Source organism: Mytilus edulis, chromosome 7 (assembly GCF_963676685.1).
Source record: "Mytilus edulis chromosome 7, xbMytEdul2.2, whole genome shotgun sequence".
NCBI lineage: Eukaryota > Metazoa > Mollusca > Bivalvia > Mytilida > Mytilidae > Mytilus > Mytilus edulis.
This window is the reverse complement of record NC_092350.1, coordinates 72744730-72769899: the sequence shown is the minus strand read 5'-3', so window position 1 is coordinate 72769899 and position 25170 is coordinate 72744730. Positions and strand designations below refer to the sequence as shown.

Here is a 25170-nt window from a genome sequence, read left to right as displayed (position 1 = left end):
TTTTCAGTTTATTTTCAATTTATGAGTTTGAATGTCCCTCTGGTATCTTTCGTCCCTCTTTTAGATAAATGCCAAAAATAACAACTTGTTAGCTTCAAATGTGTTTTATGAATTAATCGAGCATCGAATTGAAAGATCTTATTCTTCAATTCTGTGTTGTTTTTACAAAGGGACTTAACATCATTATTAACTGTTTAATAAAAAAAAACCCAAAGCCTACTAATCCTATATGAAATATATCAGGTCTCCACGAGGTTGCTTTTGAACCAATCAGATTCCTAGAAATGTATCATGATGTATAGGAGGTAAGTTAAAAGTATATTGGTAATGTTTTTCAAAGACAAGTGCTAATTTAGCTAAAGTCTCCTTTGCACTAGGTAACTTACCGGTACAATTTGTGCTAAAAATAAAATTCCTGTTTTAAGAATAATACTTCTTTTTCTGATGACTTTTCATGAAATATTTGTACAAGTTGTTAAAAGACACGAGGATGTGCACAGATGTGCACATAATTCATGACTGTCACAAAGTCAATCATCAATGAATACTTCAAATAGTTACAAACAAGCACATGTAGAACAAGCATTCAGAACCATATCTAATCTGTTTATACGTTTTGTGTTCTTTGAAAAAATAACATGAAAAAAATTATAAGGATCAAATTTAAAAAAAACTGACAAACACTAACCTCAACGCAAAACAAAACAACATTCCTAAACGGTGAAAAAAAAATAAACTAAAAAAGTTCCAAACAGAGCAACCATATAATAAAATGCGAATTTCATGAAATAACGAAAAATTGAATTTTCATTGATATTTGATTTCATGAATTTTTCTCGGAGTTCAGTATTTTTTGTGAATTTACTTTATACAAAGGTATGTATACAAGCCCGTAGAAATTTTTTCTCATGTTGAACATTTAAGTTTATGGTTAATTTTTACCCACAAAATAAACAAAATTTGGTATCACAGGACTAATGTAATTTTGACGTTTTAACCACAATGCCATTTGCATTGCCAAGGAAACAAACTTATCATAGGTATACATTTCGTACGCAGACGGGTGTTTCATCTACAAATGATTCATCAGTGACGCTTGAAATAAACGAAAAAATGATTACAAAGGTAAAAAAAAGTATGAAAATAGTTAAAACATGATTTTTAAGGCGTTTGTTGAAATAACCGGGGACTTAATTATTGCTTAATTTTATTGCAGAGTAAATACTCAGCGACAGAAGACACATTCCTGTATTTAGGAACAGATGGCAGCAACTATTATCAATGTTATGTTGAGAGGTAGGTACCAACAGCATGTATCTAAGTCAAAGCTTGAATAAATTTTAAAGGTTTATTTTTAGACTAGTTTCATTAAAGAAAAACCACATAGATATTAATTCAGCAGGTCCAAAAATTAATATTTATGAGTCTGGATTTCATTGATAATAACTTTAAATTTGTGTGCATAAAAAATATAGAATCTGGACAAGGAAGAATTAATCTTAAAATTTTTAAAAGGCTACTAAATAGGAATTAGCTTTTGAAACCTATGTTCAGACACTGTGTTGTCTGGTCATTATAGAATTTTGATATCATATTGCCATCCTGTCAATATTTCTGTCATCTAGTTCTTCTAATAAAACAAATTAATTGTGAGACTTGATTCTAAAAAAACTGAGGAAGAAGTATGCTCTTAGTTTGTTACATCTACACCCAAAAAAGAACAGAAATATGAAGAGAAAAAAAATCAAAATCAAAATTAAACATTGGTGGAGGAAGGATGTCAAAATTTATCAATAAATTTACCTGGATTTTCTTCTGAATACTGTAAATACAGAAGTTATTGCGATATTTTTTCATTGCGAAAAATGAGACGGATACATTTTGAAATTGTAAAGAAACTAAGGTTTCAACTCCCTCATGCAAAGTTTTCCTTATATGAATTGGGCTATTTATTTTAGGTGTTTTTGTCAGATCATGCATATAGCTCTTCGACTGTTTCGGTACTTATACATCGATCGTATTTCAAATGTTTGGCTTTTAGCGTTCCTGATCAAGGTAAATCCAGAAAAGCGCTTCGGACGCATGAAATCATTTGACGTGTTGTTTTCATTTTTTTATAATCTCAATAATATGAATTAAACAGGATTTTGTTCAATATCACGAAAATTAAAATTGTATTTTAATCTAAAATGAAAAAAAAATCGAAATAATAAATGCACGCAATAATTTCTGTATTTACATGTTTACAGTATTGTATTTATTTGTTTAGTTCCAGTTCTTCAATATTGCCATACTAGAGACAGAAGTTGTAGAACATATCAGCTACCATTAGTGGATGAGTATCCTAAATATCATAATTATGGACAGTTGTATTTGAAGTTTGATCAAACTAATGGAACCAGTTCACTGACAAATACTGGTTTACTATCACTGACAGCACAGGTCCATGGAAGTGCTGTGTTTAAGGAGGTGAGAAATTATTTAAACAGAATAACAAAAGCTATGAGGTATATATCCATAACACCAAATCAGTACATGCACAGCAAAACTTAAAGCAAAGGATCAGCATTTGTATTGCTGTTCTTCATCTCAATTCCATAGTGATGCATATACATATGATGGTTGTATCAAGTTAATAAAAAACATATATTCTTATAAAGATAAATTGAAAAGAAGTTCATGAGGAAAATTATTAAGATAAAACTTCATTAAATATGAATGTACATTGTAGATCATATGCATAGTGTAGCAATTACAAATACTAATGTAAAGGAAACTGTACACATTTTTACTCCTTGTATGGTTTCATGGAAACAAGCTCCCTTTTGATTTGTTATTATTTAAGAATTTGAAAACTCAATAAATGGGATTTTAATCTCTTTTTTTCTATTTTTTTTTTAGAGAAGATCTTAAACATATGAAAAAGTAAATAAATAATTGTGTGTTTAAAGTACATTTCCCTCATCCCTCTGTCATTTTTATGATTACAGAATTAAGCTTTATTATGATTTCTGTTTTAATTTTCAGAGCATGCAGGATTATTACAGATTCCAACTGACATATCCAAATAACTGAAGCCATACTTTGGCTTGACATTGTTTAAGCATTTCATTTTTGTTCTTATACTGTCATTTCTTATTTATACTTGTCATCTTTTCTATAAAATTCATCATAAATAAGATTCGACCACATCTTATTTATGAAAAAACATAGTGGGAGTTTATGACTGCATTGAAGACCCATTGGTGCCATTTGGTTGCTGTCTGCTGTCTGCTCTTTGGTCGAGTGGGAGTTTCTGACTGCATTGAATACCCTTTGGTGCCGTTTGGCTGTTGTCTGCTCTTTAGTCGAGTTGTTGGTCTCTTTGACATAGTCCCCAATTCCATTCTTAATTTTAGCATTTGTGTGTAAAGTGAGTATCATGTCCATTTTTATGACTGCTAATTTGTCAATTTATTATTTTATTTAAGAAAGAATTCGGAACATTTAACTTATATGTTCACCTACCTTTGTTATCTCATTGCATGGGATTTACTCTATCTGTAAAAAGATGTAGGTGCAGGTATATTTTTATGTCCACTTAAGAAAGTAGAGGGGTATATGTTTTCTGGTCTGTCCATCCATTCATCCCTCTGTTTGTTTGTTTGTGTGTCCGTCCCGCTTTTTTGTCAATGTAGTTTTTGATGAACTTGAAGTTCAATCAACTTGATACTTAGTACACATGTTCACTATGATATGATCTTTCTAATTTTAATGCTTAATTATAGTTTTAACCCCAATTGCACATTCCACTGAACATAGAAAAGGAGACTGTGAGGGGGCATCTGTGTACTGAGGACACATTCTTGTTTTAAACCTATACTGGCAATTTTCTGGTTTTCATGTAGTTTAAATACTAAATTCTAAATACTTTTATCAAATTAGTTATACAAGGTACCAAATAAATTAATGTATGAATTTTTTAAACATGGTCGATTTTTTATATCAATAAAAAAAAAAAGATACCAAAGACATTTTGATAGACATCCAAATATGCTATGCTTCATTCTACAAATAAGATTTGGTATAATTGGCAATGAGACAACTATCCACCTAAGACCAAATGACATAGATGAAGTGTAGATCAGTGCATAGCCTTTAACAATGAGCTAAACCTATATCTGCTAATACCATACCAATCAATTTATGTGATACAAGTTATTTGATTGTAAAAATCAAACAGCTAATTCTTTATTCAGAACATATGTAAATAATGGCTTCAAGATTGATGCACTTTTGTTGCAAACAGACATTAATCACTTCATGTTGAATAACATACCAAATCACTTGATATTAGTGACTGGCTTGACAAAGCTGTATAATGAATAACCATAGGTTTATGGAAACAAGTAATTCATAACTATGATAACGTTTAGAAAAAGGAATACATCTTTCAGATTTATTTATTGATTGATTATTAAATTGCTCAACTTCCAGTGGGAAATATTTCGTGCAAACTCAGGAGGAGATCAAAGTAATAATGCAAGAAGAAATTTCACCAAATAAATTTATTGTGATTAAGGGTGAGAATTTTGAATGCCACTAGAAACTAAAGTTATGTTGGATTATTGGGCAGACATTTTGTCTTGCAAAAGGGTACCTGCAGATTCTTTTTACAAGAATTTGATCTGATTAAAGAGCATTGTACTCTACATGACTAATGAGGTGACAACTTAACATCTCTGTTCAGAATGGATGTGTCAGCGTCGTCCAAAGACATTTGGTTTATGGACTATGACTTTAGTATAAGTAAATACACATCTATGAAATTTAAACACAAGGTTTAAAATCACAAAAGGAAGGTTGGGATTGACTTATGGGGTTATGATCCCAACAGTTTAGGAATTAGGGGCCAAAAACAAGCATTTTTCTAGTTTCAAGACAATAACTTGTGTTTAAGTGTATGGATCTCTCTGAAATTTACTGCAATGGTACCATACAACAAACAGAAAGCTTGAAATGAGTTTGGGGGTAACTGCTAAAAAATAGGGTTCATAATTTGTGGTTTTTGTGGGGTTTTTTATTTTCCATTTTTACATTGATTATTTCTGATTTATAAACAGTAAAAAAACATGAACTTGTGAAATTACAAAGTAATAAGGACATAGTATCTACAGAATGAGAGACCATGAGTTTTTATATCTGTTATATATATTTAGTTATATCGACCATCAATGATTTTTGGCTTACCTTGCCCAAAGGGGCAAGTGAGCTTTTCTTATCATTTTGGGTCCGTCTGTCCATTGCCCGTCGGTTTCTTTTACAAAAAATCTTCTCCTCTGAAACTACTAAGACAAACTTAACTAAACCTGGCCATAATCATCATTGGGGTATCGAGTTTCAAAAATGTGTCCTATGACCTTGACAATCAACCAAGATGGCTGCAATGGCAAACAAATAGAACATAGTGGTAAAATGCAGATTTTTGCTTATATCTCAGAAACCAAAGCATTTAGAGCAAATCTGAAAGGGTTAAATTGTGAAATAGGTCAAGATTTATCTGCCCTGAAATTTTCAGACAAATCAGACAACCCATTGTTGGGTTGCTTCTGAATTTGGTAATTTTAAGGAAATTTTGCAGTTTTTGGTTATTATCTTGAATATTATTATAGATAGAGATTAACTGTAAACAGCAATAATGTTTAGCAAAGTAAGATCTACAAATAAGTCAACATGACTAATATGGTCAATTGACCCCAAAAGGACCTATTGCAATTGAAAGTAATTTTTTGACAATTTTCCTAAATTTTTGTAATCTTAAAAGTCTTCTCTGAAAAAAAATTGACAAAACTTGGCCGCAATTATCATTAGGGTATCTAAATTAAAAAATGTGTCCCATGATCCTGCCTGCCAACCAACATGGCAGACATGGCAAGAAATAGAACTTGGGGATACAATGCAGTTTTGGGCTTATATCTCTGACACTAAAGCAAAATTACTATAGTTGCATTAAATTATGCATCAATTGTAAATGAAAATATCAGATGAGCCACACAGGCACCTTGAAGCCTCTGGTTTTGAAGATGAAACACACGTCTGGCGTACACAATTTTAACCCTGATATCTATGGTGAGGTTCTGCACAGGGTTGCCTGTGTGAAATTGAAATATTCAGATATAAAAAAGATTCTCATGTTAATCATTTTATTCTGTTAATAATTTTATCTTTGAAATGCTACACATTCTATGCTTGGTTTTCAAACAGTATATATATGTTACTTAGGACTCCGGATTGATATTTTACTTAGTTATTGATTTTATTTTAAATTTATCTAGCCAACTGCTATTTCACGATGTTCATCTGATAAGAGAAAATGACGTGTTTTTATTTTGACAGTGTGTGTCCGAAGAACAAGAAATGGATTTGGTGTGGCCTCAAGTTTATCGATGATCATTAATGTAATACACCGTTATAAGATCTTTCAATATTGTTTTTATCGGTAATAACAGTTAAGCAATTATGAAAACTTATGTTCCTGTATCCTGTTGATACTATATAAAATTGAGAATGAAAATGGGGAATGTGTCGAAGAGACAACAACCCGACCATAGAACAGACAACAGCAGAAATATATACTTATTTTTGGCATTGCACCTGGTGATACTTCCCTTAGGCTGTTTATGATTTATTTACTGTTAATCCGTATGAAGTGTACTGATTGATACTAGGATAACATGACTTGTTCATTAGTGTGGGTTGGTTTTCTATTAATCAAGACCGATGGTTACATTGCTGAGGGTCCCGGGTTCGATTCTGATTCGCGGGGCTCTGCAAATTTCAATACATTAGAAGAGTGATATTCACCCTCCCACACACTTCTCTGGTATTCAGACCGAAGTTAAACTAAAATGACTAATTTTGAGGCCTTGGTTTTTCAAGGTAGCCACCAACTATGACCAGAAGATCAATCCTCAGATATCTCTTCAGTTTGTCTGTTCCGCCCGAAATGCCCGGTGGTTCTCTCTGAGTACTTCGATGATTATAATAACTGAATTCCTGGTGTCCATGCACTCCCATGGTGTTGGGTTTGGTTGGGGATTAACCTTGGTAGTGGATTGTAATTACATTGTAAGTAAGTGACACATCTCCATTAATCCAGTGAGGTAGTATACATTGATACCACTATTATCAGCAGCAGCTTCCGATAGCAGCTCCGAATAACGGAGGTATCAATCAGTTCATACGTTAGTTACGATTGTCTATGAAAGAGCATTCAGTCAAGTTTAAATTGCAAATATTGTAAAATTGTTACTGTGTGTCTATTGTCATTTTTGAAAAAAGTAATTTGTGGTGATTTTTTTTGTACAAGCCAATCTGATGGTTCATGTCATTTCTAACTGCGTATTCATTTTGTTCTCATATTGCATGATGTGCTTTTTCATTTGTCTAAGGTTATGGGAAATTTAAGCGTTCGCAATCATGATTAATACCGGCACATTTCATATATATCGGACCTTAGTTAGAACCTGTAAAAAGGTGATGGCGTTGAAACCTTCTGCCATACTTGACCTTCCCTGGGGTTTTTTCCTCGTTTGAATTTATTCACATTTTGTCATTTCGTAAGATTTTATAGGATTTTGAAGCTTTTTAATAAAATATGTATCACAGATATTGTTTGTTATAAGAGATTTTGAATATATCAATTTATTCATTATATATTTTGGAAAGTATTTATCATCATATTTTCATTAACGTTACATTTAAAAACAAAATTCCTGTTTCCTGTTTTCCGAGAGTTTATGATAAAATCTTAGGTTCTGTCTCTCAAAACTAATTTCCGGTCATGAAGTTATAAGTATTATACAATCATGTTTATATTTTTAATTAAATTTGAGTATATTCAAATTATAGATTTATTCACAAACACGTTGGAAAGGATATACTCCAAATTGTTTTTTTTTTATATTTTTGACATAACATTCTTTTTCCGCAAATTTTGGATTCTTATCAACAGCAACGTTGAAAAACATTGCGATTAATTTAGATGTATTACCATCATCTCTTGCTAAGGTCCCATGTTTGTTACTCAACTTCTTGTTTTCGTGATAAATGGTTTCTCATTTAAAATTGTTTAACCAATTAATTTTACGTTTTATACTTATATATAGGAATCAATGATCTCAAAGTTTTTCATCATCAATTTCAGCCTTAATAAGTTAAACAGGTACAATTTTTTATTGTATATTTGTGTTTTGATAAGGTGTTAATTTAAAAACAAGACTTTGTACGCCTATAAATATTTCATATAACTTATTGCTGTTAAGGTGCCATGTTTGTTACACAACGTCTTGTTTTCATGATAAATGGTTTCTCATTTAAGAATTGAATGCTCTTTTTTGTAAATTTATTGGGGTGTAAAAGCGTTGACCGAAGTACATTTTGTATGAAGCGCGGAAGCGCTTCATACTTAAAATGTGCGCACGGTCAACGCTTTTACAACCCTATAAAATTACAAAAAAAAGCGTTCAATACTTATAATTACATTTTTACCTATGGGATCATGAAAACACGCCTTTTATCAAGTTTTTATTTCATTTACCTGTGCACTTTATTGTGGGACCTCGTGTCATCATGTATGAGAAGTTTTATTGAGTGATACAACTGCTTAATTAGCCAATCAGAATAACCTATTGTAATGAAACATACATCTAATGTAATTATTTAAAATTGTTCTATAACTTATTGCTACATTTTATTGTTTTATTCTTATTTAAAATTAAACCACATAAACAGATTTTTTTTAAATAGAGTTTGTTTTTACAGGCCATGGCTTCTTCTTTGGATAATTGTGGTTCATGTTATTTACGTCACGTTTCTAAGCTGTCTGTTGTTTGGTGCTCAGATTGCGACGAAGGACTATACCACGATTGTGAAGAACACCACAGTTTGTCAAAGGCGTCACGAAACCACAAGATAGTTCCTATTGACGAATGTCAAAAGTTGCCATCTTTTATTTCAAACATTAAACTGCATTGCGATGAACATGGTGAGGAGTACCAACTGTATTGCCTCGAGCACAACGAAGTTTTATGTAGAAAATGCGTCATTTCTGGGAAGCACAGAGAATTTAACAAAATATCCCCCGTTGAAGATGTCATTCAGCATGCTAAAACATCTGTAGTCTTTACAGAAATTTCGTCCTCACTCCAAGAAATGAAGGAAAACCTCAATCTTATTCTTGAAGACAGACAAAAGAATATCTTTTCTATATCAGCTTCGAAAAAGAAAATTGAAACCGAGATTTCGGCGATTCGACAGCAGTTAAATCATCACCTAGATGAAATACAGCATCTTTTTATTGATGAACTGAACAAAGCTGTGGAAAATTCAACCAAAAAAATACAGAGCTTCATTGTATCTCTGAAGGAAAACCAAAGGGTTATTGATGAATTTATACAAGATGTAGAAACCATAAAGAAACATGCAACTGATATGCAAGCATTTTTAGGGGTGCGACTTTTTACCCCAATATACCCCAACATACCCCAATATACCCCAATATACCTCAAAAAACAGTTTCAACATTATATTATTGAATAAAAATATCATTTAAGGCATTTCTATGTTATTTTAACACCAATAATACTTTATTTTATAAATATATTTAATTCTAAATCACTTTTTTCATTGAAACTTGTTCCGTTCTTGTCAGCCGCTTACGATCACAAAATGACTTTTTACCCCAATATACCCCAATATCTTCCAATAAAACGTTTCAGTACAATATCATTCTGATATTTTACCCATGTTTATCTCAAAAAACAACTCTATCACTTTTGTGTGTATTTAGAAGCTTTTAAAACTCCAGTAAAACTCGATCACTGATAATGGTAACACTAAAGACCAGAACGGACCTTAAAATATACAGGGCAATTTTTAAATTGCTATTTCTTTTTCACTCCTCCAAATTTAAGTTTTATTCAATAACATTTGTATTTTCTTAATTAAATTTGAAATGTTTATCATACATCCATTAATGAAATTTTTTACTTATGTTTTGAAATATTTTTCAATTTTGATTTTTTTTTCTCATATTCTTGAAATTAATGCCTCAAATAAAATTTGAAAATGTTCTTCTACATGAAATAAGATTTTTAAATTTTCATTGAACAAATTATGTTTAATAATCACATGTTTAAAATTACGTAAACTTGGACGGACCAGAAATTACAAAGTTGGTAGTTTCAAATAAACTTCAAATTAGAAACTTGTAAAAAATAAAATTTATTAAATTCCATTCATCTAGACGAAAAAAATAATTTCTGATGCCACAACCCCGGCCTGAATGGGGAGATTAAAAGACTGGAATGGACATCAATCTTACGGTGGGATTCAGTTAAACCTGAGAACTATTTATTCAATGGATTGCTTTCTTATTTTAAAGTCGAGGCTAGTCATTTATCAAAATCAACCAAGTTTTAAAGGATTATATGTTTGTGATATCAAGGATTTGTATAGTTAGACTATACAAATCCTTGGTGATATATATATATACATATATACAACTCGTCTAAACATCAACCCAACAATGTTAGATCTGTAAATTTGCTTTCGCAAATTTTTTGTTCTTCCCTCGCGGGATTCGAACCCATGCTACTGAGATATCGTGACACCAAATCGCCTGCACTGCAGCCGTCCTGCTAGACCACACGACCACCTGGGCTTCACAATAATAAAGCTTTCGGTGGCCGTGTGTTACCTTTCCTCGTCAGTTTTAATCTAGCGGCGTACTACAATTATCAATTATATCTAAATTATCGGGCACTCGTCTTATCAGCCGATAATTAATATACGATTTGACTGAACGTATAAACTCTCTAAACTGTGGCGTGAATATAGATGACTTCAAATTGAGTATTCTCTTGTACGCAGACGATATCGCATTGATAGCACCAGATGAGAACAGTTTACAAAGTATGCTAAACGTGGTGACAGATTGGTGTTCAGAGTGGAAATTGTGTATCAACATTAATAAGACTAAGATTGTTCATTTTCGACCACAATCCTGTAGTAAATCAAACTTTATATTCCAATGTTCTGATAAAGTAATCGATTATAGTGACAGTTACAAGTATCTTGGAGTTTGGTTTGATGAACATTTGACTTTTTTTTAAAACGCAAAAGAATTGTCAAAGGCTGCTAGTCGTGCGTTAGGAACGTTATTTGCAAAAGTAGTAGAGACGGGAGGTATGACGCATAAAGTATATACCAAACTATACTCCTCTACAGTAGAACCGATATTGATGTACGGAAGCGGTATTTGGGGCACAAAGGAGTTCAGTTGTATCACTGCCGTCCAAAATAGAGCTTGTAAATACTTTCTTTCTGTCGGAAAGCATACATCAAATATTGCGACAAGAGGTGATATGGGATGGACATCGTGTTGGACTAAACAACGCATAAACTTTTGTCGACTTCTGTGCAGACTTTCACGTACTAATGAAACTAGAAAATCATATAAAATCTTCAAGTGGATTTCACGTCGAAACCAGATGCTCCGCAGGGCGCAGCTTTATACGACCGCAGAGGTTGAACCCTGAACGGTTGGGGCAAGTATGGACACAACATTCAAGCTGGATTCAGCTCTAAATTTGGATTGTGATTAAATAGTTGACACAGCATAGGTTTCTGACACAGAATGAATGTGGTCTAATGAACTTAAAAAATTTTTTTTGCCTTTGAGCAATTCACTATGCTGTTGAATATTAATCCTCTCAAAAAAATGTTTGAAGAAATTTTCTTTTTATTTATGAAATCTGAAATGAAAAAAATTGACCCCCCAATTTTTTTTTTCACATCCCCCTTTCCCTTATTTCAAAACTGATCGCAATTCAAATTTCTAATGAAGTTTGCAACAATAACTACTCATTTAAATACATCATAAAATACTAAAATGTAAAAAAAGGGCTTGTTATCACTGAATGGTAAAGATTGTTTTAATCTATCAGTTGGTAGTAAAAGTGAATATACATTGTATATTGTATAAAACAATGATTGAAGTTGATTCAACTACTATTCTGGACAAAGAAAGATAACTCCAATTGAAATCAAATTGGAATTTCTTGCTATTGCACAATATTGTGCAATTAGATATTTCTTGCTATTGTGTAATACTGTGCAATTGAAAATATTTGCTATTGCACAATACTGTGCAATTGAAGATTTCTTGCTATTGCACAATACTGTGCAATTGAAGATTTCTTGCTATTGCTGAATACTGTGCAATTGAAAATTTCTTGCTATTGCACAATACTTAATATAATAATTTTGGATCCTGATTTGGACCAACTTGAAAACTGGGCCCATATCTAAGTACATGTTTAGATTCAGCATATCAAAGAGGCCCAAGAATTCAATTTTTGTTAAAATCAAACTTAGTTTAATTTTGGACCCTTTGGACTTTAATATAGACCAATTTTAAAACGGGACCAAAAATTAAGAATCTACATACACAGTTAGATTTGGCATATCAAAGAACCCCAATTATTCAATTTTTCATGAAATCAAACAAAGTTTAATTTTGGACCCTTTGGGCCCTTTATTCCTAAACTGTTGGGACCAAAACTCCCAAAATCAATACCAACCTTCCTTTTATGGTCATAAACCTTGTGTTTAAATTTCATAGATTTCTATTTACTTATACTAAAGTTATGGTGCGAAAACCAAGAAAAATGCTATTTGGGTCCCTTTTTGGCCCCTAATTCCTAAACTGTTGGGACCTGAACTCCCAAAATCAATACCAACCTTCCTTTTGTGGTCATAAACATTGTGTTTAAATTTCATTGATTTCTATTTACTTAAACTAAAGTTATTGTGCGAAAACCAAGAATAATGCTTATTTGGGCCCTTTTTAGGCCCCTAATTCCTAAACTGTTGGAACCAAAACTCCCAAAATCAATCCCAACCTTTCTTTTGTGGTCATAAACCTTGTGTCAAAATTTCATAGATTTCTATTAACTTAAACTAAAGTTATAGTGCGAAAACCAAGAAAATGCTTATTTGGGCCCTTTTTGGCCCCTATTTCCTAAAATGTTGGGATCAAAACTCCCAAAATCAATCCCAACCTTCCTTTTGTGGTCATAAACCTTGTGTTAAAATTTCATAGATTTCTATTCACTTTTAATAAAGTTAGAGTGCGAAAACTAAAAGTATTCGGACGACGACGACGACGCCAACGTGATAGCAATATACGACGAAAATTTTTTCAAATTTTGCGGTCGTATAAAAAAGGAGTTGAAAAGACCATTAATCGGTTGTATATTAAAGATACGGTTAATGACTTATCTATATCAACAAAATGTGCCATGCGATTGGTTAGTGATAAACTTGTCGACCTTGACAATACAGAATGGTACACAGAACTTTTTAATGACACTTACAACACGCGAAATGGGAACAAACTTCGGACATTTCGTATGTACAAAAACTCTGTGAACACTGAAACATACGTTAAATTAAACATTTCTAGAATGGAGAGACGAACTATATGGCCCTCTTCCGCTCAGGCTCTCTTCCTCTCGCAATTGAAGTAGGGAGATACTCCAGACCGCCTATTCCTACAGAGGAACGATTATGTGTATTGTGTGATGCTAGAGCAATTGAAGATGAAAAACATTTCCTACTGGAATGTCCGTTGTATAGTGACCTAAGATATGACTTATTTTACGAATGTTGTAAACACATTACGAATTTTGACAATCTGAACATTAATGACAAATTTTTAAGTACATGTATTATGAATGGCACTGAAATCCAGCATTATTTTTGTAAAAGTCTACACAAATTTTTTATCCGTAGAAAATTATTTTTATAATGATTCAACGTCTTTTTTTTTATGCCTAATTTAGACAAATTAAAGGGTTTTATTTATTTTATAAGTTTATATTCTATAAATAGTTAAATTTTTATTTTATTTATTAGACAATGTGATTCCTGAACTGATATTCAATTATATATGGAAATCTTTGAGAATTTTTATCATTTTTGTGACATAAGTATATGTTTTATATAAAACTAATTATTAGAGTTTTAAGCTGAGGATTATTTATTTGGGGAAAAAAATGTATATTATTTTTAATATTTTATTTTTACGCTATTTTAATTTGTAAATATGTATTTGGTATAACAGTGTCTCGTAAGTCAGTTTTTGGCTGGATATTGGTTGTTTTATTATGGATGTATATTGTGTATGAATTATTTTATTGCAATCAATATGTGACACTTTAATAAACAAATTATTTATTTATTTATTTTATACCTTACCTGTCGCGAACAAAAATATGCCGTGACGCGGAAGCAATAAAATTTGAAATAATAAAATAGAGAAATCATGGAAATGGACTTTAGGTAACAGGTATACGTAAATGGCTTGTCCGGCGATTTTTATAAGAAACTGTATACACGTAGAACAAAAAGATAATGAAGAAAAAAAAAGTTGGTAACCGATATTGGGTCCGACTTCTACACATTTGAAAATGACAAGGAAAAAATAGACCTAATTTCAAATTTAAACCAAAAATAAGAAATTTCAAACTTAATTTATTGTGCAATCTGGCGTATTTTTTTAATGAAAATTAGAAAAAAATATGTCGAATTTTTCTGTCTTTTGATAAACAATTTTCATTTTACCAGCAGGGTGTTCATTACTATTATTATATTTAGTTATTTTACGAGAGTGCAATGGGAAATTCAAACTTGTAAGCCGAAAACAAACCGACAATGCCAGGCAAAATAAAACGAAAAAAAACGACCAACAGACAATAAAACACAACAGAAAACTTAAAAAATAATTGTTTCATAATTTCACTCATTCAAGAAATGTTTTACTAGCTTAAAAGAATTTAAATTAGATATAGTCAATCATTTTGGTTTTGACAGAGTTTATACCATAACATATTTGTCTCAGTCCCTGATGGTCACGTGAGAATGATGGTAGTCCATCAAGAATATACAATATACAAGGTTGTCAGATAAATGTGGATTGCGGATTAAGAAGTTGGATATCAAACTTGAATATACAAATTGAGACAAATTCAACACGGATATATATTTTCTCTTCAACAATATTTTAATTCTCTGATCTTAATTTTCATGTAAACAAGGCTAATACATTTTATGGCATGTACAATAAAAATGAACATCAGATAAAATTGAGAATGGAAACGGGGAATGTGCCAAAGAGACTCTAAAACAACCAAGAGCAGACAACAGCCCAAATGATTGGTCTTAATCCAAGTGGGGATTAAATGAACAGAGGACGAACAGCAAACAATGGATCCAACATTTGATAATGTCAACTATATATATATATATATATACATACCACAAGACCACAAGATACCCTTTGAATAAATTTACATACTTTAACTATACCAGAGACATATAATACATTGTATTATACATGTCTCTGACTATACTATGAAATTTATTTCTGCACAAAAACGAATTCAGAAAGTTATAACTGTAGGAACAGACAACAGACATGCACCAAGTGATGGATACGATTTTGTTTTAAATTATTGAATTCATATTAATTTACGGTACGTCTAAACACTGCGAAGGACTCCTTAGTCCACGAAGGACTAGAAGGAGTGCTGTTATGTGTATTATTTTTACTTCGCTCTCACCCCATATGGAATTTACTGACCATGTATATATCATATTAGGTCACTAACACACTATGTAACTAATACTACTCATTATGGTTGTATTGAAATACAGATTGACAACTCATGGTCCGAGATCATGTAATATTTGCCACATGACGCTCCTATTTCTTTCTACCATCATCATTTTATTCATTAAATATTGCTATAAACATCGATGTTTGACATCCAAACAAAATGGGAGTAGTATATACCTTCAGAGCTTCTCCATGGTATATACTTGTGAAATATATAGACGAAATTCGGTATTGGTGTGAATCTACATCTCACTAAAACAATTTTTGAATTACTATTTTGAGAGAACACTCACCAAACCAAAACGAACGTATGGTAAGATATAACCATAAAGGCATTTAGTTTTCGTCAGACACAAGATAAATAATCACTCCCAAAAACGTATATATGCATGCAGTTTCAAATATCAAGAACAATTAGCGGTCGATGCATGTCTATATAGGTCACTGTTAAGTCCGTTTACTAACTGTTTAGAGTCAGACATGTCACTTGTACATTCTTGGAAGCCTTCGTGTACCCCATTCGACGATGGGAAATCTTCTCTGATAGTTCTCTGACAACATAAGCATGTATGGTAATTCTGTTTATCTGTATACAAGTGGTTGGCCTCGTCTGTCCCAACAATCAAATTAACGAAACGCTCTGCTTTGTCTGATAAAAAGGACCTCTGGAACTCATCCTCAATGGCACTTATACGTCAGGAAACTTTCATATATGATGAGTTTATTTACAAGTATACAAGTAAAGATTGTTTCAAGAACAACGAGGTTGTGACGAATTATTCTATATAAAATCGTCAACAACAGTTATACATTACTAAGATAGGTTTTTATACCAACTACTTTACTACTAATTTTGATAATTGACCGCTATCCTGTTTTTATTGAAATTAATTATTTTTTTTACATGTTTCTTCAGAAATTATAATATTTTTATGCTTTAAAGGGAATTTCAGGTCCTTTGTGCTCTTATCAAACTTCTTTGGGGTCCTTAGTGCTCCTTTGTGCTCCTTTGTGCACAAAGGAGGTCCTTTGCGGTGTTTTTAGAGACCGTGCATGGAATATAAAAAAAAAATGTAAATAAAAATCCTCAAACAAAATAATGTATAAGTTTAGAATTAAAATATATGTATATCCATTAATGAAATTAATGATAATTGGAATTCTTTTCACAAATAATTTAGTTAGTGATTGTCAGATGAATTTAAATAAGTAAGAACGAAATGTTAAAAAGAAAATAAAAAAAAATCATGCATGTTGCACTGTTGTATTTTTATTCAATTAAACACTTTAAAATTGCCTAAGATTTGCGATACTAAGCATTTAAAAATCGCCAGATTTAAACACAAGTTAAAAAAAAAAATCCGGTAACGTAAATCAGATGTGCAATAATTTTTAATTTGGGAAATTCAACATTTGATTTTTAAGGTAAAAAGTACTGTTCTTTAAACTTAATATTTTAATTTTATGCTAAATGCATAAAACGCAATCGGAAATTGTATCATTTTTATGTTGTATACACTTCCGAAATTAAAAAATTATTTTCAATAATTTAATCAATTAAATTATTGTTTCTCAATTGTCATCGGTGTATTAAACTCGCTATACCCTTTCTGTTAATTCATTCGAAGTGACAACATTCATTGAATATACACCTGTGTACACCTGAGGCTAAATTGCTGCAAGGTAAAGTTCAAACCAATTATACTCAAATCGAGAAATATACAATGACTTTTATACAAAATAATATACACTCTCTATTCACACACATTTTTCATTGAAATGGTTATCAAAGTTATAACGGTAAATAAAACGTAAAATATTTTCAGTTCAAGATCAGTAAAAACGTTCATTAGATATTTTATGAAAAAATCCCAACAATAATTTTTTAAATTAATTCGAAAATACATGTTCGACGCAGTATGATTGGGCCAGGTATCAAGGCTAGGTATTCCCCGAAGTAGCAAAATATGTAATAAATGTTCTTCAAATACTGTCGAAGATGAGGCTCATTTTCTATTTGATTGCATAGAAATTGTATGTTAGCAAGTATTGCAAAATATAATTCTTATTTTAATCATATGAGCAGTCAAAACAAAATTATCTGGTTATTTACATATGTTGTGCTACGTTTCTGTACAGTTTTACCAAAAACAGCAAAAGCACTGTCATATCAAATACGGTTTATCTCCCTGACTGCATTAATATTAACATCATCGGCACTAATAATGTTTCAGACCAACGAACTAAGTAACTCATTTTGTTGTGATAGCAATTGAATAGTCTTGGTTTTTACTAGAGTCCCATTTAAGGTATTTGTGATCACTTGGCTAACTGTTGCACTTAATATTGTTATTTAGACCTATCTCGTATGATAAAGGAGCATGATCAGAAAATTCATTAAAGTCTATTACACCAAAGTTCTTGATAATATCATAATTTTCGGGACAACCCAGTAAGTAATCATTTACACTTTGACTTTTGACCCACTTTGACCCCTAGATGTACAAAAAGTTCACGATGTACATATGAAGAGAATTTGGCTAATATTAGCCTGGTCTTCTCTCCTTTTCTACCAATACGATGGGCATCTGACAGCTGAATTTGATCTAAGTTTTCGAGCTTCATTGTAACTTTGCAAAAGTCAAGTACAATATCCGGACAATTTTCAACTTCAGTTTCTGGAATATTGTAAAATATCAAATTGTTCGACATTGATTTCATTTAGACGTCCAGAAAACTTTCTTTTAGTTTGTCATTTTCCTTCTTCATATCGGACAAAGAAGATCGAAATTCATGGCCAACATTTTTAACTTCCTTACTGTTAATAGTTTTTAAAGATTTAGAAATGTTATTGGCCTCTGTTTTAACTTCCGTTAGATCACACTTGTGTTTGTCATAGTTATCGCTGATGTGCTGTGAACACCTTTCTACCTGTTCCATACGGTCATGGAGAGATTTAGAACCCTGTTCAAGACGAACAACTTTGGCATTAATTGAAGAAACGAGGCTATCAATTTGTTCAAGTTTATCAAGTTTCTCTTGTCCATGTGTTGAAATATTTCATCCACCAATGGTGGTCTCTGTTGTGATATTTGTGACTGTGTAAAAGGCGAAACATGTTGCATACTAGGTGGTGGGTACATTCCTGTTGTAGGACTAGAGCAGAAATATTACTGTGACAACGGGATATGATATCTTCAACTTTCTCCTCATTTTTAACGGAGCTTCAAAATCATTTTCCTGTGACAATTGTGTCATTCAGGTTGTTGATATCTTAATATAGCTATACATACCTTTGTAATAGCAAACATGCGAATTTGTATGGAAGATTTGATTTTAGAAAGAAAAATATATCAAAATCATTAAAAAAAAATCGTATTTTTTTTTTATAACACTGTTAATTCATCCCTCACCATATAGATCTCTCCTACTTATGATGTAGTCGTCATAGAGCACAGAAATATAAAGACTGACTGAGCAAACATGCGTCCTGATTTTTTTTCTTCTTCAGCCAACGATTAGTAAGAACTTTTGGTGTTCGTTATTAAAAAAAGCAAAAACTTTGCCTTAGTAATTTCAAGATTTTATAGGGTATTATTCGCCATAAATACAAATTGTCATATTATAGCGATAGTTTTAACATTGCCAATTAGAGAGAGGTTTGGCTTGCCATAAAACCAGGTTCAACCCATCATTCCTAAATTGAGAAGATTCACAATATTACTATCATGGTTCATTGTAACTCCATTTACCAGTAAATTTCATTAACTTCTCTAACAAAAAAAAAACCAACACTTTCTCCCACATGGATTTTTTTTTAATTCAACGAGCTAAAAAAATGCCATAGAGCAATTTCATTGATGATTGATATTGACCATTCGGTATATGTCCGTGGTCAAAGCTATACGTACATGTAGGACAAATTATTTTGTTGAATAAAATCAAATTCTAATAGATGTTGTTGAAGGACCACTACAGTTTTATCACTGAGTGAAAGATACATACATTTAGGACCACTACAGTATTATCACTGAGTGAAAGATAGATACATTTTATTAACATAAAAAGAAAACTTTAAACGTTAAACATATAAGGATTATTACTTAAAACAAAAATTTGAGAATTGGATTTGACAGATTGGGAGCTCTTTCTTGATTGAGAAAAAATATTTGAGATTTTTTTTTCAAAATTTGAGAAAAATTTTCGAGTTTCATTTTAAAAATATACATCATATCTAACTCTAAAGAAAAGTTAAACACAAATATGTATTTTCCATCTCCACATGTTAAGGGGAAAAAAAGAAATTGCAGAAAATTACCGTTATATTTTTAGGTTCGTTCGTTCTGGTTTTTAGTGAAACCTTCGTCAATACCTGAATAAAGAACGGTTTTTAATGCCTATAAATGCACAAAAATGTAAACAGCTGAGTTAAATTTTAATATTTCTACATGTTATATCATTCCTTTTTATCGAAATTGTATTAAAACTGTTTATTCGAGTATATTTGGGTATATTGGGGTAAAAAGTCATTTTGTGATCGTAAGCGGCTGACAAGAACGGAACAAGTTTCAATGAAAAACGTGATTTAAAATTAAATATTTTCATAAAATAAAGTATTAATAGTGTTAAAATAACATAGAATTGCCTTAAATGATATTATTATTCGATAATATTATGTTGAAACTCTTATTTTAGGTGTATTGGGGTATATTGGGGTATGTTGGGGTATATTGGGGTAAAAAGTCACACCGCATTTTTAGGAATCAAAAAATTAGAAACAAAATTGAAAAAAACAGACAAAGAATTCCAGACTTGTGTTAATGATAATAACTTGGCTCACGTCGTCGTTTCGTACAAGGTTAACAACAGTTTGCAAAACATCAATAACGAAATAAGTACGTTTGGTAAAACTAACGTATATGTCAAACCATGTGAACTGTCGGTACAAAGAAGAAAGGAGGATCAGGCTCAAGTCGTGAAAGTGAATACAGAGCCGAAATCTTCTTTTGATCGTTTAAAACTCAAATTAATAACAAAAATAGATACAACAGCGTCAAATGCTGCAGGTTGTTGTATTTTACCATGTGGTAAACTCGTAGTGTCAAACTTTTCCCCTTCTTATTTGGTATTGTTTTCATCAGATGGGAAAATTGAAAAAACAATTAATGTAAACATGCGATTGGGCAATATCGAGGATGTTGCATGCATCAACAACGAAACTGTGGCCGTAATTTCAGCTGTTGCCAGCAAAATTAAACTAGTTGATTTAACATCAGGGAAAACGTGTATGAAAATTCCAACCAATTCTCCTGTTGGGGATTGACTTATGCTGAAGGCAAATTTATAGTATGTCCCAAGACCGAAAGACTGCAGATGATCAGTTTACAGGACAGAAAGACACATGAAATTGGCTGTATGCTAGTCTCGAGGTATATTACTTCTTTAGGCGACAACCTTTATTCCGTACAGAGAGATTCTAGTACAATTGTCTGTCATAAGAGAAACGGGGATGTAGTATGGTCATTTACAAATGAAGAGGTTCTAGACAGGCCCAGGGGTATCACAGTAGATGAACATGGAAATGCTATCATCGCCGGAGTCGAATCGAAAAACGTTATTGCGATATCCTCTGAAGGCACAAAGCACAAAATACTCCTATCGAACAAAGACTTATGTGGTTCTGCGTGGGCAGTTGACTGCAACAGTGAATTAAAACGTTTGCTTGTTACTAACAACAATGATAGTCAGGCATTTCTGTACAGTGTTAACTACTTATAAACGTAGACAGCAACCAGACTTCTTAATGTTGTTTACACTAAGGCTATGTTCCCATTTACCTTAACTCGTTGTTGTGTAACCGTTATTCACACGTAAACTAAACACAATTACGTTCCAATTGATAAATCTCAATGTTTACATATAGTTTAAATCATGTTTTTCCACAAGCAGTTCATAGTCAATGTAGATCTGTGTGGGTTAAGTGTAAACAAAACAAGGTGTTTAGAACATGAATTTTACCATATATATGTAAAGAAGAAATTGGTTTTTTAATAGAATTGATATTCATAATACTTGTTTATAAAGTTCTTTAACCATGTTGTCTGATCTCGTATATATTGTTTTGTTTTAAAACATAAACTGTAGATAGTTTTATTAACCCCTTATCAGGACTGAAAGCATCATCACTGCCAAACAAATTATTCATTTTAAAATGTCTACCCAAATCGATTCGGCGTAGGTAGAAATATTTGCCACTGGTCTTTACTCAATCAACGATTCACTCATAAATGCATTAATCAAATGAGTGTGCAGTGAATTGAATTGTTTGGCTAGTATTTTAAGATCAGGTAAAATGAATTTAGAAATTAAAAAAAAATGTACGAACTGTTATTTTATCTCAATCCTTCTTCTTCGTCTGTGAGCACGGTGCTGCAGCATACGTTTTTTATTGCGTAATCGAGACATCCTCTTGAAATTGCCTTTTGATTTTTATAGGGGGGAGGGGCCATTATGACAATTTTTTTCCTGCGTTATTTTTAGATGTAATCTCGGTCCTGCCTTTTTTTTCCCAATTCTATTCGGTCCTGCCTTTTTTCATTAGTTTAGCCTGACCTTTTCATTGCCACGTTGCTCATCCTGTCTTTTATTTTTACTCAAAAATCATGTTGCCTTTATTTCTAATTTGCATCCAAACTCAACCCCCTTCCCTCTATAAAAAAATCAAATGATAGCTCCGTTAGTATCTTTAAAGTACTGCAAATCCTCAAAATGGCTTTCAAAACTGCTACAAAAGTTGTCCGAGAAATTTAAATTCGATTCCATGTACTGAGCATTTAAATGACACATAGTTGACAAGTGTGAACAAATCTCATGTACAGGTAATAATTACACGATGTGTATAGATGTGAACAAATTTGATGTGAAACCAGTGTATATTACATTAAACTAATTATAAATATGTTTACTTTACATGGCGTTTGGTGTGAAGATTAATAAGCTTCGTTTTTTTATTATCATTACTTCTGGTGTTCAGACAGAATCGTTTTGTTATTCTTCGTAGCTTATTAAAGTCATATGAAACAACAAAGTAAAAACATGATGGATATGGTTATTTTTTATAACTAAATGGATAGTTTTCAATATAAAACGTATGTACATATACTTTTTTCTGAAGAAAATTCTATAATTTGTCCACACTAAGAAGAAGTTTACTTTTTTTTAATTGCTTGCATCCAGGAAGCAATTCGCCGACATGTTTTCCGTATGCAAGTGACCTTGGTGTGCTTCTCGTAAAAATCCGGTGATCGCAATGCGCATGGATAAAATAAACTCATCATAGATATCAGGAATACATTTTGTATATACGCCAGACGCGCGTTTCGTTTACAAAAGAAGCATCAGTGACGCTCGAATCCAAAAAAGTTGAAAAGGCCAAATAAAGTACGAAGTTGAAGAGCATTGAGGACCAAAATCCCTAAAAGTTTTGACAAATCCAGCTAAGGTAATCGATGTCTGAGGTAGAAAAGCCTTAGTATTTCAAAAATTCAAAATTTTGTAAACAGTTAATTTATAAATATAACCATATCAATGATAATTCATGTCAGCACAAAAAGTGCTGACTACTGAGCTGGTGATACCCTTGGGATCTGTCATTGAAATAAACTGTTATCTGATTATACATGTTATACACGTGCTCAATATCCATGCTTCTTTGTTGATTGTTCACTATAAGGTGACAATCGAATAACTACGGCTTCAAAACACGATAATTATGTAGCTGCCATATTTTCACATCATAACAGACAGCTAGAAACAAAATTGACGATTATACAATATTTTTGCGTAAAAACGAAAAAAATCGTGCACAGAAGACTAAGTTTATGATATATACATGCATTGGTTCAAGAATTAGATAAACATTATTTTCACCAGTCACTCGTTTTATATGACTTCAACATTTACAAATATTGAAAAAATATTGAAAAAAGAGAGGCAAAAAATACCAAAGGGACAACGTTATACCACTTTGAAAAAGAAAGGGAACATCTAAAATCTTCCGTTAAATATAAAAAAAAATGACCAAAAGTAAAACCTACACTTGGACAATAACAGCAAAATATTACAAGGAAAACTTAAGACTGAGAAATAGTAGACCCATACAAAAACCTGGTTTAAACTCAGGTTTTCGAAGAAGTTTTAGCCGGGGAGACGGATTTATAAACGTTTTTCCAAACTTGTTTCTAAATGCGATATTTAAATTTAATGTAATATTGTAATTTATTTATTGTTGTAATTTTCAATAACAAATACTGTTTGACCTAAGTTTCCACATGTGGCACTCATCGTGAAGCTCAAGCATGATCATATTCGGTAATAGTTGCTTTTGGTAATGTCAAAATCGAAATACATGTTAAAAAGGACAGGCCTGGGGTTACGACAATAGGGACATATTCAATGCAATATGTAACACATATATCTAATATAGGTCAACAAAAGTATAATCGCGTCTGTTACATGTATACTTGCAAAAGAGTAACTGCAACTCAAACAATTTGAATCTTTTATGCAACAACTTTCTTATAAGCAGTTGCCATCTATCAAGGACATAACGATATAAACGCAAATCAAAGCGTATTTACCTTAAGTTACATATTCCATATGCAAGTGCTACTGTTATTTTAAAACAGCAGAAGACCATTTGATGTTCGAAAGGAGTGGAGACAAAGGATTTTGAACAGGAATATCCTGGTGTTCGCGCAGAGACCGCAGATAAAATCATAAGCATGCATATCAAAAAAACTAATTGAAAAACCATTGCGAACAAAATCCTCTAGTATTTTCCATTTCCCAGAATATCAAATAGTCTTCCCCTAATGGATATTGTTGCCTTTTCAAACAGTTCAGCTAGGCTCTTTACTTAAAAAAACAAATACGTACATTATTAGCTAGATCTTATATCTGTAATAGCTTTGTTAGAGTGTATTACCTGACCATATTAAAAACCTTGAAATATATAAGTTTAATTTCCCTGAACTGCAAAATTTATGTCCATCGAATTTATTCCAACGTTGTAATTGAATTAATATAAATCGAAAACAATGATATCATAACAACACGGGTGTCATTCGGTTTAACGAGAGAAATGATCGTGAAAGAATATCTAACGGCGGTCAAGTATTGAGAGACGATCGTGAAAGTTCTGGTAACGGATCGTGAAAGACATTTAATCGAGAAGACATATTAAAGGTCAATAAACATTCTAATTTAATTAATTACACAGACAAATTAACGACAAAACAAAACTGTCTGTCAAAATGGTTCAACATTATGATCAGTATGTGAGAATATCCAGTTTTAAAAGTACATAGTTATTACAAAACAACAAAAGGCAGATTGCTTCTCGACATTTCAATGACTTAAAAAATGTAAACAAACTTTATTTATCACAA

General features: G+C 31.8%; 1 protein-coding gene across 1 annotated transcript in view; it reads left to right on the top strand.

Annotated features, from left to right (window-relative positions):
• The first annotated feature begins 1262 nt into the window (after positions 1-1262).
• LOC139483415 (uncharacterized) overlaps positions 1263-25170 on the top strand; it is a 37831-nt gene continuing 13923 nt past the window's right edge. The window contains exons 1-2 of the mRNA XM_071267434.1: positions 1263-1296; positions 2270-2469. Coding sequence (XP_071123535.1) covers positions 1263-1296; positions 2270-2469 — 234 coding nt within the window. The remainder of the gene's footprint in view (positions 1297-2269; positions 2470-25170) is intronic.